This window comes from Petromyzon marinus, chromosome 64 (assembly GCF_048934315.1).
Source record: "Petromyzon marinus isolate PM22_M1 ecotype Great Lakes invasive population chromosome 64, UKy_Petmar_22M1.pri1.0, whole genome shotgun sequence".
Taxonomy (NCBI): Eukaryota; Metazoa; Chordata; class Hyperoartia; order Petromyzontiformes; family Petromyzontidae; genus Petromyzon; species Petromyzon marinus.
In genome coordinates, this window is record NC_133730.1 from 8,387,775 (window position 1) to 8,404,303 (window position 16,529).

Here is a 16,529-nt window from a genome sequence, read left to right on the forward strand (position 1 = left end):
GGGTTTGTTTGTGGGTTTGCGTCTGTTCGCGCGCTTGCGAACGATTTGCCTCTCCAACGGTGGGTTACGGAAAAAAAAAAATAGCCAGCTACCAAGCCGCAAGCCCCGCGGTGAGCAAGCGCTATTCCTTTTTCACAAGCGTAAAATAAAAATTTGTTTAATTAGCGTATTAGTGCTATTTTTGTGCGCTTTATCTTATTTATGACGTGTGTGCACGACCGTACCAACTCACGCGCCTTTGGTGGGGGGGACGGCCCGTGCCAAGTGGCACGCCTTCGGTGGGAGTGAGGGGGACATTTTCTATCGCGTGAAAAATTGCTATTAAAAAATACACTAAACGCTGACATTCATTATTCACTGTGTGATGTCCCCCTCACCCCGATGCGTGCAGTTTTTACTACTATACAGTCGCTAGATGCTGCCACTATAGGCCGTAGATATTACTGCAGAGCGGCAGGGGAGATCCTGGCTGGGGGGGGGGGGGAGTCAGGGGTAGCAGCCCAGCCTGCCAAGGTGCCACCACGGCCGGCTGGACAATCTAGGCGAGGCCGGAGGCTCTGCACGGGACTAGGCCTCACCACGCCACTCTGTCAGGTGAGTACTTTGTGCTATAGAGTCGATAAATACTGCTATAGAGTCAGCATGTACTACTGCAGTGATAGCAGGTACCACCACAGTTGGTATGCACTGCTGCAATCATAGCAGATAACACCACAGTCAGCATGCACTGCTGTTCAACACCGGGTACTTCCCCGCGAGTGAAAGGTATCTCATGATGTAGTTGCTCACCCCGAGCTATAAATGTTCTGACACGTGCATTGTTTTTGTACGGCTCGCCTTTTGGTGCTCTCTAATGTGACACTGGTGATGAGACTAGGCCATAAAGAAGGTTGTCTCCGATGTAGACCAATCAGTTTCAAAGACGATGAATATATTATCAGAGGTTACGTGTTAAAATGTTTGTTTGCATGTTCACCACAAGTACGCGTGGTTAATGCAGACTTGCTTCCTTTCAAAAGGTTTCTATTTGGTGTGTGAACATCTTAACACCTCCTGTTTTTATATTCTTAGTTCTTTCGGTAAAGTCACGTTAAAGGGAAACAACAAAATAATAAAATGTATATGAAACAATAAATATATTAACATATATTATATATATTTTATTATTTTGTTGTTTCCCTTTAACGTGACTTTACCGAAAGAACTAAGAATATGAATTACTGCAGTCACGAAAGCTTTAAATCAAAACCTCCTGTTTTATTGCCAAAAAGGGTAAAACCTATTCTTATTTTTCTTATCACCCTGTGCTATAAGACAGCTGTAGCAAAAATTACATTGCCGCCACCGTGACATCAACTTACCCTGGGTAAACAAGCATAATAATTATAATAATAAAAAAATGACATTGCCGCCACTAAATATGAACTGTTGTTGCTGCTCCCCCGTTATATTGCAAATGTGATATCTGCATTATGTCATGAACTGAGGTTTTATCGAAAAATATGGCCAACTCCCCCACAACTCGAACCTGATTCCTTCTTCGTCGTCGCCACCGCCGCGCCCTCTTCCGCCTTCCCGGAGAGAGCCGCTGGCTCCTGCGGGGACTCGCCACAGTGCCGCTCGTCCCCTCGCTCGGCCTTCACCACCTCGCCACCTCCAACCCCCCGGCCAGCGACCCCCTGGACTCCGCCAAGCCTGTCGATGGCCCCTTGCCTCTGCTCTTGAGACGAATCGTGCTGCTCTTGAGACGAATCGTGCTGCTGCTGATCCTCCTGCTTCTGTTGCTGATGATTTTCCTGCCTCTGCTGCCGCTGATCCTCCTTCTGCGGCTGCTCCTTCGCCTGACGATCGTCGTCTGGGGGGCAGGGTTGCTCGTGCGAACGATCACCCTCGGCTTTCTGTCCACACGCATCTGTGAAGGGCGTCTCTGTGTCCGTCTGCGATTGCTGCCGCTGCCGCCGCTCTGGATCGGCGATCTCCGCACTTGCCGGATCCTCGGCGCACGGCGATCCGGATCCGGCCGAGCCGGACAGAGATGCCGAGGCCTCCTGGCCGGGCGCGGCGAGGGGGCTGTCGCCGGATTCGCCGCAGCCTCTGTCGTCCACCTCCACCTGAGCCTTGAGCAGCTGCACCACCTCGGCCAGTTGACCGCGGTCCCTGGTAGAGGTGGGGAGCGACAGACTCACCTCGCTCACGTATTCGTTCGCTCACTCACCCGCTCATGCACTCACTCACTCATCCATTCACTCGCTCACTCACTCACTCATCCACTTACTCACCCGCTGAGTTATTCCCTCACTCACCCACCAACTCATTTACCCACTCACTCACCGGGAGACGAGTCTCCAGGAGGCCTCGTCATCCTGCTTCTTGGTGTAGCGTCGCACGCTGAAGTCGTCATCCACCCACCCATCCACCCACCCATCCACCTATCCACTCGCTCATCCACGCACCAACTCAACCATCCACCCACTCACTGACCCAATCAGCCACTTACCCACTCACCCACTCGCCGGTAGACGAGTCTCGAGGAGGCCTCGTCATCCTGCTCCTTCGTGTAAAGGCCCACTTTGTAGTCGTCGCCCATCCACCCACTCACCCACCCACTCACCCACCCACTCACCCACTGACCCACCCACTCACCCACTGACTCACCCACTCACCCACTCACCCACTGACTCACTGATCCACCCACTCACCCACTGACCCAGCCACTCACCCACTGACCCACCGACCCGCTCACCCACCCGCTCACCCACCCGCTCACCCACCCGCTCACCCACCCGCACACCCACCCACTCACCCACCCACACACTCACTCACCCACCAACCCACCCACTCACCGGGAGACGAGCCTCCAGGAGGCCTCGTCATCCTGCTCCTTCGTGTAAAGGCGCACTTTGAAGTCGTCGCCCACCCACCCACTCACCCACCCACTAACCCACCCACTGACCCACCCACTCACCCACTGACCCACCCACTCACCCAATGACCCAGCCACTCACCCACTGACCCACCGACCCGCTCACCCACCCGCTCACCCACCCGCTCACCCACCCGCACACCCACCCACCCACCCACACACTCACTCACCCACCAACCCACCCACTCACCGGGAGACGAGCCTCCAGGAGGCCTTGTCATCCTGCTCCTCCGTGTAGAGACGCACGTTGAAGTCGTCGCCCACCCACCCACTCACCCACCCACTAACCCACCCACTGACCCACTCACCCACCCACTCACCCACTGACCCACCCACTCACCCAATGACCCAGCCACTCACCCATTGACCCACCGACCCGCTCACCCACCCGCTCACCCACCCGCACACCCACCCGCACACCCACCCGCTCACCCACCTGCACACCCACCCACTCACCCACCAACCCACCCACTCACCGGGAGACGAGCCTCCAGGAGGCCTCGTCATCCTGCTCCTCCGTGTAGAGGCGCACGTTGAAGTCGTCGCCCACCCACCCACTCACCCACCCACTAACCCACCCACTGACCCACTCACCCACCCACTCACACACTGACCCACCCACTCACCCAATGACCCAGCCACTCACCCACTGACCCACCGACCCGCTCACCCACCCGCTCACCCACCCGCTCACCCACCCGCACACCCACCCACTCACCCACCCACCCACCCACACACTCACTCACCCACCAACCCACCCACTCACCGGGAGACGAGCCTCCAGGAGGCCTCGTCATCCTGCTCCTCCGTGTAGAGACACACGTTGAAGTCGTCGCCCACCCACCCACTCACCCACCCACTAACCCACCCACTCACCCACTGACTCACCCACTGACTCACTGATCCACCCACTCACCCACTGACCCAGCCACTCACCCACTGACCCACCGACCCGCTCACCCACCCGCTCACCCACCCGCTCACCCACCCGCTCACCCACCCACTCACCCACCCACCCACCCACACACTCACTCACCCACCAACCCACCCACTCACCGGGAGACGAGCCTCCAGGAGGCCTCGTCATCCTGCTCCTCCGTGTAGAGACACACGTTGAAGTCGTCGCCCACCCACCCACTCACCCACCCACTAACCCACCCACTCACCCACTGACTCACCCACTGACTCACTGATCCACCCACTCACCCACTGACCCAGCCACTCACCCACTGACCCACCGACCCGCTCACCCACCCGCTCACCCACCCGCTCACCCACCCACTCACCCACCCACCCACCCACACACTCACTCACCCACCAACCCACCCACTCACCGGGAGACGAGCCTCCAGGAGGCCTCGTCATCCTGCTCCTCCGTGTAGAGGCGCACTTTGAAGTCGTCGCCCACCCACCCACTCACCCACCCACTAACCCACCCACTGACCCACTCACCCACCCACTCACACACTGACCCACCCACTCACCCAATGACCCAGCCACTCACCCACTGACCCACCGACCCGCTCACCCACCCGCTCACCCACCCGCTCACCCACCCGCACACCCACCCACTCACCCACCCACCCGCACACCCACCCACTCACCCACCAACCCACCCACTCACCGGGAGACGAGCCTCCAGGAGGCCTCGTCATCCTGCTCCTTCGTGTAAAGGCGCACTTTGAAGTCGTCGCCCACCCACCCACTCACCCACCCACTAACCCACCCACTGACCCACCCACTCACCCACTGACCCACCCACTCACCCAATGACCCAGCCACTCACCCATTGACCCACCGACCCGCTCACCCACCCGCTCACCCACCCGCTCACCCACCCGCACACCCACCCGCTCACCCACCCACCCACACACTCACTCACCCACCAACCCACCCACTCACCGGGAGACGAGCCTCCAGGAGGCCTCGTCATCCTGCTCCTCCGTGTAGAGGCGCACGTTGAAGTCGTCGCCCACCCACCCACCCACTCACCCACCCACTAACCCACCCACTGACCCACTCACCCACCCACTCACCCACTGACCCACCCACTCACCCACTGACTCACCGACCTGCTCACCCACCCGCTCACCCACTCACCCACCCACCCACACACTCACTCACCCACCAACCCACCCACTCACCGGGAGACGAGCCTCCAGGAGGCCTCGTCATCCTGCTCCTCCGTGTAGAGGCGCACGTTGAAGTCGTCGTCGAGCTGCAGCCAGTAGGCGAGGCCGTCGCGGTCGCGCCCGATGGGCTGCAGCCTCATCGCGTCCTCATCCTCCTCGTTCACCACGTTCTTGAACTTGACGTTGTCGTCAAACTGGCTCTCGCACAGGTGCTGTCTCGGACCAGGTGGGCGGCAAGGGCGGGGGGCGGGGGAGGGGAAGAGTGGCGAGTAACGACGAGTGACCAGTGAGTGAGTGAGCTCAAGCGTCAGGATGATCAACGTGTGGCCTGGTGAGAAATCAAGTGGACCTTGAGAGGAGTCCCATTTGCAAGCAGTGACCTGGGGGCGTGGGTCTGTCGGCAGGGGGCGATGATCGCTGCTGCTGCTGTGTGGCCTAGACTAGGGGCACCCCCGGTGGCAGGTGTCCCTGCGCATTAGCGTGCCGGCAAGGGGTGATATAATTACCGCTGTGTGGGCAAACACGCGACCGCGGGAAGAGAGAAAAGAAAAACTCTGAATACGCAACGAGGCGTCAGGCTCGCGATGGAACCCGCGACCTCCCGCACACCAGGCGCGGTAGTCAACATCTCGCCAATGGGCGAGCGAGCGAGCGAGCGAGCGAGCGGGGCGTTCAATGTGATGGGAAGATAGGCGACGGGTGGATCCGGGCACCTTGAGGATGACGAGCTTGTAGCTGGGGTTGAGCTTGGGGTAGCCCAGAGTCTCCAGCTCCCAGGCCCACGTCAGGTTGTGATCTTGGCAAATCTGTAACAATAAAAAAAAAGAGTTTGTGGAGATTTGTTTGTCATGGAGCAGCCCTCCTCTATGGTGGGGCGGGGAGTCTCACTGTTGTATATGGAGACTCATCTATAGTGGGTGGGGAGTGTCACTGTTGTATATGGGACTCATCTATAGTGGGTGGGGAGTCTCACTGTTGTATATGGAGACTCATCTATAGTGGGTGGGGAGTCTCACTGTTGTATATGGGACTCCTCTATAGTGGGTGGGGAGTCTCACTGTTGTATATGGGACTCATCTATACTGGGTGGGGAGTCTCACTGTTATATATGGGACTCCTCTATAGTGGGTGGGGAGTCTCACTGTTGTATATGGGACGCCTCTATAGTGGGTGGGGAGTCTCACTGTTGTATATGGGACTCATCTATAGTGGGTGGGGAGTGTCACTGTTGTATATGGAGACTCATCTATAGTGGGTGGAGAGTGTCACTGTTGTATATGGAGACTCATCTATAGTGGGTGGGGAGTCTCACTGTTGTATATGGGACTCCTCTATAGTGGGTGGGGAGTGTCACTGTTGTATATGGGACTCATCTATAGTGGGTGGGGAGTGTCACTGTTGTATATGGGACTCATCTATAGTGGGTGGGGAGTGTCACTGTTGTATATGGGACTCATCTATAGTGGGTGGGGAGTCTCACTGTTGTATAAGGGACTCCTCTATAGTGGGTGGGGAGTGTCACTGTTATATATAGGACTCATCTATAGTGGGTGGGGAGTCTTGCTGTTGTATATGGAGACTCATCTATAGTGGGTGGGGAGTCTCACTGTTGTATATGGAGACTCATCTATAGTGGGTGGGGAGTGTCACTGTTGTATATGGAGACTCATCTATAGTGGGTGGGGAGTGTCACTGTTGTATATGGAGACTCATCTATAGTGGGTGGGGAGTGTCACTGTTGTATATGGGACTCATCTATAGTCGGTGGGGAGTGTCACTGTTGTATATGGAGACTCATCTATAGTGAGTGGGGAGTGTCACTGTTGTATATGCGACTCATCTATAGTGGGTGGGGAGTCTCACTGTTGTATATGGAGACTCATCTATAGTGGGTGGGGATTGTCACTGTTGTATATGGGACTCCTCTATAGTGGGTGGGGAGTCTCACTGTTGTATATGGGACTCATCTATAGTGGGTGGGGAGTGTCACTGTTGTATATGGGACTCATCTATAGTGGGTGGGGAGTGTCACTGTTGTATATGGGACTCATCTATAGTGGGTGGGGAGTGTCACTGTTGTATATGGGACTCATCTATAGTGGGTGGGGAGTGTCACTGTTGTATATGGGACTCATCTATAGTGGGTGGGGAGTGTCACTGTTGTATATGGGACTCATCTATAGTGGGTGGGGAGTGTCACTGTTCTATATGGGACTCATCTATAGTAGGTGGGGAGTGTCACTGTTGTATATGGGACTCATCTACAATGGGTGGGGAGTCTCACTGTTGTATATGGGACTCATCTATAGTGGGTGGGGAGTCTCACTGTTGTATATGGAAACTCATCTATAGTGGGTGGGGAGTGTCACTGTTCTATATGGGACTCATCTATAGTGAGTGGGGTGTGTCACTGTTGTATATGTGACTCATCTATAGTGGGTGGGGAGTCTCACTGTTGTATATGGGACTCATCTATAGTGGGTGGGGAGTGTCACTGTTGTATATGGGACTCATCTATAGTGGGTGGGGAGTGTCACTGTTGTATATGGGACTCATCTATAGTGGGTGGGGAGTGTCACTGTTGTATATGGGACTCATCTATAGTGGGTGGGGAGTGTCACTGTTGTATATGGGACTCATCTATAGTGGGTGGGGAGTGTCACTGTTGTATATGGGACTCATCTATAGTGGGTGGGGAGTGTCACTGTTCTATATGGGACTCCTCTATAGTGGGTGGGAGGTCTCACTGTAGTATATGGAGACTCATCTATAGTGGGTGGGGAGTCTCACTGTAGTATATGGGACTCCTCTATAGTGGGTGGGGAGTGTCACTGTTGTATATGGGACTCATCTATAGTGGGTGGGGAGTGTCACTGTTGTATATGGAGACTCATCTATAGTGGGTGGGGAGTCTCACTGTAGTATATGGGACTCCTCTATAGTGGGTGGGGAGTCTCACTGTTGTATATGGGACTCATCTATAGTGGGTGGGGAGTGTCACTGTTATATATGGGACTCCTCCATAGTGGGTGGGGAGTGTCACTGTTGTATATGGGACTCCTCTATAGTGGGTGGGGAGTGTCACTGTTGTATATGGGACTCATCTATGGTGGGTGGGGAGTGTCACTGTTGTATATGGGACTCATCTATAGTGGGTGACGAGTGTCACTGTAGTATATGGGACTCCTCTATAGTGGGTGGGGAGTGTCACTGTTGTATATGGGACTCATCTATAGTGGGTGACGAGTGTCACTGTAGTATATGGGACTCCTCTATAGTAGGTGGGGAGTGTCACTGTTGTATATGGAGACTCATCTATAGTGGGTGGGGAGTCTCACTGTTGTATATGGGACTCCTCTATAGTGGGTGGGGAGTGTCACTGTTGTATATGGGACTCCTCTATAGTGGGTGGGGAGTGTCACTGTTGTATATGGGACTCATCTATAGTGGGTGGGGAGTCTCACTGTTGTATATGGGACTCCTCTATAGTGGGTGGGGAGTGTCACTGTTGTATATGGGACTCATCTACAATGGGTGGGGAGTCTCACTGTTGTATATGGGACTCATCTATAGTGGGTGGGGAGTCTCACTGTTGTATATGGGACTCCTCTATAGTGGGTGGGGAGTCTCACTGTAGTATATGGGACTCATCTATAGTGGGTGGGAGGTCTCACTGTTGTATATGTGACTCATCTATAGTGGGTGGGGAGTGTCACTGTTGTATATGGGACTCATCTATAGTGGGTGGGGAGTGTCACTGTTGTATATGGGACTCATCTATAGTGGGTGGGGAGTCTCACTGTTGTATATGGGACTCCTCTATAGTGGGTGGGGAGTGTCACTGTTGTATATGGGGACTCAGCTATAGTGGGTGTGGAGTCTCACTGTTGTATATGGGACTCATCTATAGTGGGTGGGGAGTGTCACTGTTGTATATGGACTCATCTATAGTGGGTGGGGAGTGTCACTGTTGTATATGGGACTCATCTATAGTGAGTGGGGAGTGTCACTGTTGTATATGGGACTCATCTAGTGGGTGGGGAGTGTCACTGTTATATATGGGACTCATCTATAGTGGGTGGGGAGTCTCACTGTTGTATATGGGACTCATTTATAGTGGGTGGGGAGTCTCACTGTTATATATGGGACTCCTCTATAGTGGGTGGAGAGTGTCATTGTTGTATATGGGACTCATCTATAGTGGGTGGGGAGTGTCACTGTTGTATATGGGACATATCTATAGTGGGTGGGGAGTGTCATTGTTGTATATGGGACTCATCTATAGTGGGTAGGAAATCTCACTGTTGTATATGGGACTCATCTATAGTGGGTGGGGAGTCTCACTGTTGTATAAGGGACTCATCTATAGTGGGTAGGAAATCTCACTGTTGTATATGGGACTCATCTATAGTGGGTGGAGAGTGTCACTGTTATATATGGGACTCATCTATAGTGGGTGGGGAGTGTCACTGTTGTATATGGAGACTCATCTATAGTGGGTGGGGAGTGTCACTGTTATATATGGGACTCCTCTATAGTGGGTGGGGAGTTTCACTGTTGTATATGGGACTCCTCTATAGTGGGTGGGGAGTGTCACTGTTATATATGGGACTCATCTATAGTGAGTGGGGAGTGTCACTTTTGTATATGGGGACTCAGCTATAGTGGGTGGGGAGTCTCACTGTTGTATATGGGACTCAGCTATAGTGGGTAGGAAATCTCACTGTTGTATATGGGACTCATCTATAGTGAGTGGGGAGTGTCACTGTTGTATATGGGACTCATCTATAGTGGGTGGGGAGTGTCACTGTTGTATATGGGGACTCCTCTATAGTGGGTGGGGAGTTTCACTGTTATATATGGGACTCATCTATAGTGGGTGGGGAGTGTCACTGTTGTATATGGGACTCCTCTAAAGTGGGTGGGGAGTGTCACTGTTGTATATGGGACTCCTCTATAGTGGGTGGGGAGTGTCACTGTTATATATGGGACTCATCTATAGTGGGTGGGGAGTGTCACTGTTATATATGGGACTCCTCTATAGTGGGTGGGGAGTCTCACTGTTATATATGGGACTCATCTATAGTGGGTGGGGAGTCTCACTGTTATATATGGGACTCCTGTATAGTGGGTGGGGAGTGTCACTGTTGTATATGGAACTCATCTATAGTGGGTGGGGAGTGTCACTGTTGTATATGGGACTCCTCTATAGTGGGTGGGGAGTGTCACTTATATATGGGACTCATCTATAGTGGGTGGGGAGTGTCACTGTTGTATATGGGACTCCTCTATAGTGCGTGGGGAGTCTCACTGTTATATATGGAGACTCATCTATAGTGGGTGGGGAGTCTCACTGTTGTATATGGGACTCCTCTATAGTGGGTGGGGAGTCTCACTGTTGTATATGGGACACATCTATAGTGGGTGGGGAGTGTCACTGTTGTATATGGGACTCATCTATAGTGGGTGGGGAGTCTCACTGTTGTATATGGGACTCATCTATAGTGGGTGGGGAGTGTCACTGTTGTATATGAGACTCATCTATAGTGGGTGGGGAGTGTCACTGTTGTATATGGGACTCATCTATAGTGGGTGGAGAGTGTCACTGTTGTATATGGGACTCATCTATAGTGGGTGGAGAGTGTCACTGTTGTATATGGGACTCATCTATAGTGGGTGGGGAATGTCACTGTTGTATATGGGACTCCTCTATAGTGCGTGGGGAGTCTCACTGTTGTATATGGGACTCATCTATAGTGGGTAGGAAATCTCACTGTTGTATATGGGACTCATCTATAGTGGGTGGAGAGTGTCACTGTTGTATATGTGACTCATCTATAGTGGGTGGGGAGTCTCACTGTTGTATATGGGACTCCTCTATAGTGGGTGGGGAGTGTCACTGTTGTATATGGGACTCATCTATAGTGGGTGGGGAGTGTCACTGTTGTATATGGGACTCATCTATAGTGGGTGGAGAGTGTCACTGTTGTATATGGGACTCATCTATAGTGGGTGGGGAATGTCACTGTTGTATATGGGACTCCTCTATAGTGCGTGGGGAGTCTCACTGTTGTATATGGGACTCATCTATAGTGGGTAGGAAATCTCACTGTTGTATATGGGACTCATCTATAGTGGGTGGAGAGTGTCACTGTTGTATATGGGACTCATCTATAGTGGGTGGGGAGTGTCACTGTTGTATATGGGACTCCTCTATAGTGGGTGGGGAGTGTCACTGTTGTATAAAGTCCTATATACAAGACAGCGTAGCCACCACCGCCACCCATCAGAGGAGCCGCACAGACTGAAGTGGATTGCGCTGGCAAGTCCAACATCTCCGTGCCGGCCTTCACCGTTGCTCGCTAACAGCACCTAGGTATGTGCACGCGTGTGTGTTCAACCTCTTTCGCAACGTACGTAGCCAACCGTGCTAATTGGAGGTACGGGGGAAGGACAACAAACTGAACACAACAACAGGCAGTTCGAAAGAAATTCGTTTTCAATCGAGATTATTTTAAAGTGCAGCATAGCTGTCAGTGGCTTCCTAATATCGGAAGGAAGAGCGTTCCAGACGGCCCGCGGAAGCGCGTGCGAAAGCGCGAGATGCGGCGGCCGTCTTTCTTCAACAGCTGGCCAAAAGTGTAGTGTATAGCGTAGCGTATAGAGTAATGCACAGTAATGTAGTGTATAGTGTAGTGTAATGCGGAGAGTAGTTTAGTGTATAGCGTAGTGTTATAGTGTAGCGTATAGCGTAATTCACAGAGTAGTGTAGTGTACAGTAGTGCAGTGTATAGTGCAGGGTATAGTGTAGTATATAGTATTGCAGTGTATCGTATAGCATATATAGCAGCTGAGCCAAAAGCCGGAGTTGGCGTGATGATGGTTCATGCTTTTTGACCGAGATCAGCGGAGAGGTATTGTGGTTCAATTGCGGCAAGCACTTTGTGTGTAATGAGAGCGACACTCATAACTGCTATAAGTTTTCTAAATGATAAGCCACTTTGTTGGGCTATCATGTGCGGACAGGTCGCTTATGAAAAATAAGTTAATACCATCCCCATGCAAGGATGGGGATGGTTCAGTTTTATTTCAATGTGTTCTGGGCGATTTATAGATTTAAAGCTTTCATGACTGCTAGGATCCATACTCTTTGGTTCTATTGGGCAAAGTCACGTAGGTAAAAAATAAAATAACAAAAAAAATTAACAAAAAATCACGGCGAGCGATTTGTCTACCCTTGCGTGTACTCTCCTTTGGTGTTGCTGTAGCGATTGTTTGTTGTAACGTTCTGACCCAGTGCCCCTACTGGACACCCGCGAAAAATGAGCTTTACGGCTCATCAGATTCCGCCGGTAGAAATCAATATTCTGATTCGGACAAAGTTATTCGTTCGGCTGCCGGAAGCATACGTAGCTCGGCGAGCCGGCTGTGGCGCCATGGGCCCCCCCCCCCAACGCCCCCCCCCCCCCCCCCCACCACCGGCGGTGCGGGCACCCCCACGGTGCCGTGCGGGCACAACACCACTTCCGGTGGGGGGGGGGGGCGGTGTGTGTGGGTTCACTCACGCGGACGAGGTGCTTCTCCCATCGCTCGTAGCTCACGGTGCGGCCCAGCTTCCGCAGCAGCTTCACATGCAGCTCCACCAGCACCTGGGGGACTGTGCGGCGGGGGGGGGGGGGGGGAGACAGCGAGGGAGGGAGACAGCAAGGGAGGGAGACAGCGAGGGAGGGAGACAGCGAGGGAGGGAGACAGCGAGGGAGGGAGACAGCGAGGGAGGGAGACAGCGAGGGAGGGAGACAGCGAGGGAGGGAGACAGCGAGGGAGGGAGACAGCGAGGGAGGGAGACAGCGAGGGAGGGAGACAGCGAGGGAGGGAGACAGACAGCGAGGGGGACAGCGAGGGAGGGAGACAGCGAGGGAGGGAGACAGCGAGGGAGGGAGACAGCGAGGGAGGGAGACAGCGAGGGAGGGAGACAGCGAGGGAGGGAGACAGCGAGGGAGGGAGACAGCGAGGGAGGGAGACAGACAGCGAAGGAGACAGACAGCGAGGGAGGGAGACAGCGAGCGAGGGAGAAAGAGAGGGAGACAGCGAGGGAGACAGCGAGGGAGACAGCGAGGTAGGGAGACAGCGAGGGAGGGAGACAGCGAGGGAGACAGCGAGGGAGACAGCGAGGGAGACAGCGAGGGAGACAGCGAGGTAGGGAGACAGCGAGGGAGGGAGACAGCGAGGGAGGGAGACAGCGAGGGAGGGAGACAGCGAGGGAGGGAGACAGCGAGGGAGGGAGACAGCGAGGGAGGGAGACAGACAGCGAGGGGGACAGTGAGGGAGGGAGACAGGGAGGGAGGGAGACAGCGAGGGAGACAGCGAGGGAGACAGTGAGGGAGGGAGACAGCGAGGGAGGGAGACAGCGAGGGAGACAGTGAGGGAGACAGCGAGGGAGACAGTGAGGGAGGGAGACAGTGAGGGAGGGAGACAGCGAGGGAGACAGCGAGGGAGACAGCGAGGGAGGGAGACAGCGAGGGAGGGAGACAGCGAGGGAGGGAGACAGCGAGGGAGGGAGATAGCGAGGGAGGGAGACAGCGAGGGAGGGAGACAGCGAGGGAGGGAGACAGCGAGGGAGGGAGACAGCGAGGGAGGGAGACAGACAGCGGAGACAGACAGCAAGGGAGGGAGACAGCGAGCGAGGGAGAAAGAGAGGGAGACAGCGAGGGAGACAGCGAGGGAGACAGCGAGGGAGGGAGACAGCGAGGGAGGGAGACAGCGAGGGAGACAGCGAGGGAGACAGCGAGGTAGGGAGACAGCGAGGGAGGGAGACAGCGAGGGAGGGAGACAGCGAGGGAGGGAGACAGCGAGGGAGGGAGACAGACAGCGAGGGGGACAGTGAGGGAGGGAGACAGGGAGGGAGGGAGACAGCGAGGGAGACAGACAGCGAGGGAGACAGCGAGGGAGACAGTGAGGGAGGGAGACAGCGAGGGAGGGAGACAGCGAGGGAGACAGCGAGGGAGACAGCGAGGGAGACAGCGAGGGAGACAGTGAGGGAGGGAGACAGCGAGGGAGACAGCGAGGGAGACAGCGAGGGAGGGAGACAGCGAGGGAGGGAGACAGCGAGGGAGGGAGACAGCGAGGGAGACAGCGAGGGACAGCGAGGGAGACACCGAGGGAGACAGCGAGGGAGGGAGACAGCGAGGGAGGGAGACAGCGAGGGAGACAGTGAGGGAGGGAGACAGCGAAGGAGGGAGACAGTGAGGGAGGGAGACAACGAGGGAGGGAGACGAGGGAGACAAGACAGCGAGGGAGACAGACAGCGAGGGAGGGAGACAGCGAAGGAGGGAGACAGCGAGGGAGGGAGACAGCGAGCGAGGGAGAAAGAGAGGGAGACAGCGAGGGAGACAGCGAGGGAGGGAGACAACGAGGGAGGGAGACGAGGGAGACAGACAGCGAGGGAGACAGACAGCGAGGGAGGGAGACAGCGAAGGAGGGAGACAGCGAGGGAGACAGCGAGGGAGACAGCGAGGGAGACAACGAGGGAGACAGACAGCGAGGGAGACAGACAGCGAGGGAGACAGACAGCGAGGGAGACAGACAGCGAGGGAGGGAGACAGCGAGGGAGGGAGACAGCGAGGGAGGGAGACAGCGAGGGAGGGAGACAGCGAGGGAGACAGACAGCGAGACAGCGAGGGAGGGAGACAGTGAGGGAGGGAGACAGCGAGGTAGGGAGACAGCGAGGGAGGGAGACAGCGAGCGAGGGAGACAGCGAGGGAACGAGACAGCGAGGGAGGGAGACAGCGAGGGAGGGAGACAGCGAGGGAGACAGCGAGGGAGACAGTGAGGGAGACAGCGAGGGACAAGGCAAGACAGGGAGATGAGGGAGACAGCGAGACAGGGAGACATCAATGTTGGTTAACCAGCTTAGGTATGATGATCTGCTCATTGCTTCTCAATCCGAAGAGTTGGAGACGCTGCTGCTGAACGTTGAGAATGGCATCAGCCTCACCAAAACGAAGCACATGTCTGGGTATTCAGATCGGACTCGTGATGGACGCGACCAGGCAGTGCCGGGTTAGGTGCACTTAGAGGCTACTGGAGAGTTGGAGACAGTCGTCCTCCAGCAACAACGAAGGGAGGTGGAGCGAAGCTCACAACAATGAGCGGAGCGAAGGGGCGGCTAAAACGGAGCGTGGTGGCACAGTGGGGAGCACACATGGTGCATCTGTCAGCCATCTCAGCCGTGTCAACCCCATGGCACCTGGGTCTGTCCCGTGACCTCCTCTCGCCAGCACTTCGTGCGACAGCGTCACAGTGCACCTAGCCTGGCACAAGCACATGTAACAAATCGACTGCTTATGTAACGTATTTCATTGCTCAATGTCCCCCGTCGACATGCCTACTATTGTTACCGCGTAGTGGGCATGCGTGTGGGTGGGGTAAAGTGTGAGAAGGCGGCATGTCTTCACGCGACATCATGGTTACGGGCCAGAGCGGAAAAGTAAAATGTAACACCCCTTGGGAGTCTAAGACTTATTTTTTTTTAAACTATTTTTTAAAATTTTTACCAGGTAAGGCCCACTGAGCTACGTGGATCTTTTACATGAGAAGCGACACTGGCTATCACACACGATGGCTCACCAAAGTGGCTTGACACGTGGAAATGTAGACCGGCCGAATACTCTTGAAAGCACGTTTGATTCTTTAACGTGGAGGGGAAAAACCGGAGGACCCGGATTAAAAAAAAATCCACGCGACCACGGGGGGAGAGAGAGAGAGACACGCAAACTCCAAATATACAGCAGCAGCAGGCGTCAGGGTTGGGATCGAACCCACGATCTCCTGTACATCTGGCGAGGTAGTTAACATCTCCCAGCCACCGTGATGATGATGAGAGAGAGACACGCAAACTCCAAATATACAGCAGACGTCGGGGTCAGAATCTAACCCTTGATCTCCTGCACACCAGGCGAGGTAGTTAACATCTCTGAGCTACCGTGGTTATGAAAGAGAGACACGCAAACTCCAAATATACAGCAGGCGTCAGGGTTGGGATCGAACCCACGATCTCCTGTATAGCAGGCGAGGTAGTTAACATCTCCCAGCTACCGTGATGATGAGAGAGAGACACGCAAACTCCAAATATACAGCAGACGTTGGGGTCAGAATCTAACCCTTGATCTCCTGCACACCAGGCGAGGTAGTTAACATTTCTGAGCTACCGTGGTTATGAGAGAGAGAGACACGCAAACTCCAAATATACAGCAGGCGTCAGGGTCGGGATGAACCCACGCCCTCCTGTATAGCAGGCGAGGTAGTTAACATCTCATAGCCACAGTGAGCACTTCCCCTGAAGCTGTAGGGGAGCGGTAGCGCAGCGGTTAGCGCGACGCTGCGCTTCAAACCCGACGACCCGAGTTCGATTCCCGCTCACGGACAACACCGGTGACGATCAACTGAACCGGTCCTGGGCCTCCCCGAGGTCGACT

General features: G+C 54.6%; 1 protein-coding gene and 1 long non-coding RNA gene across 5 annotated transcripts in view; one reads left to right on the forward strand and one right to left on the reverse strand.

The window, feature by feature from the left end:
• LOC142906452 (uncharacterized) overlaps positions 1–16,529 on the forward strand; it is a 397,072-nt gene that overhangs the window by 236,664 nt on the left and 143,879 nt on the right. The window lies entirely within an intron of this gene.
• The window catches only part of LOC116957878 (uncharacterized), a 67,148-nt gene that overhangs the window by 47,773 nt on the left and 2,846 nt on the right, over positions 1–16,529 (reverse strand). For all 4 annotated transcript variants that reach the window (XR_012930288.1, XR_012930287.1, XM_076054205.1 and 1 more), the window contains exons 2-5: positions 12,621–12,712; positions 5,769–5,861; positions 5,068–5,267; positions 1,529–2,157 (exon numbers count right to left, since the gene is read on the reverse strand). Coding sequence is in view for 2 of the 4 variants with exons in the window: in XM_076054205.1 (XP_075910320.1) it covers positions 1,529–2,157; positions 5,068–5,267; positions 5,769–5,861; positions 12,621–12,712 (1,014 nt within the window). In the remaining 2 variants the exon portion in view is untranslated. The remainder of the gene's footprint in view (positions 1–1,528; positions 2,158–5,067; positions 5,268–5,768; positions 5,862–12,620; positions 12,713–16,529) is intronic.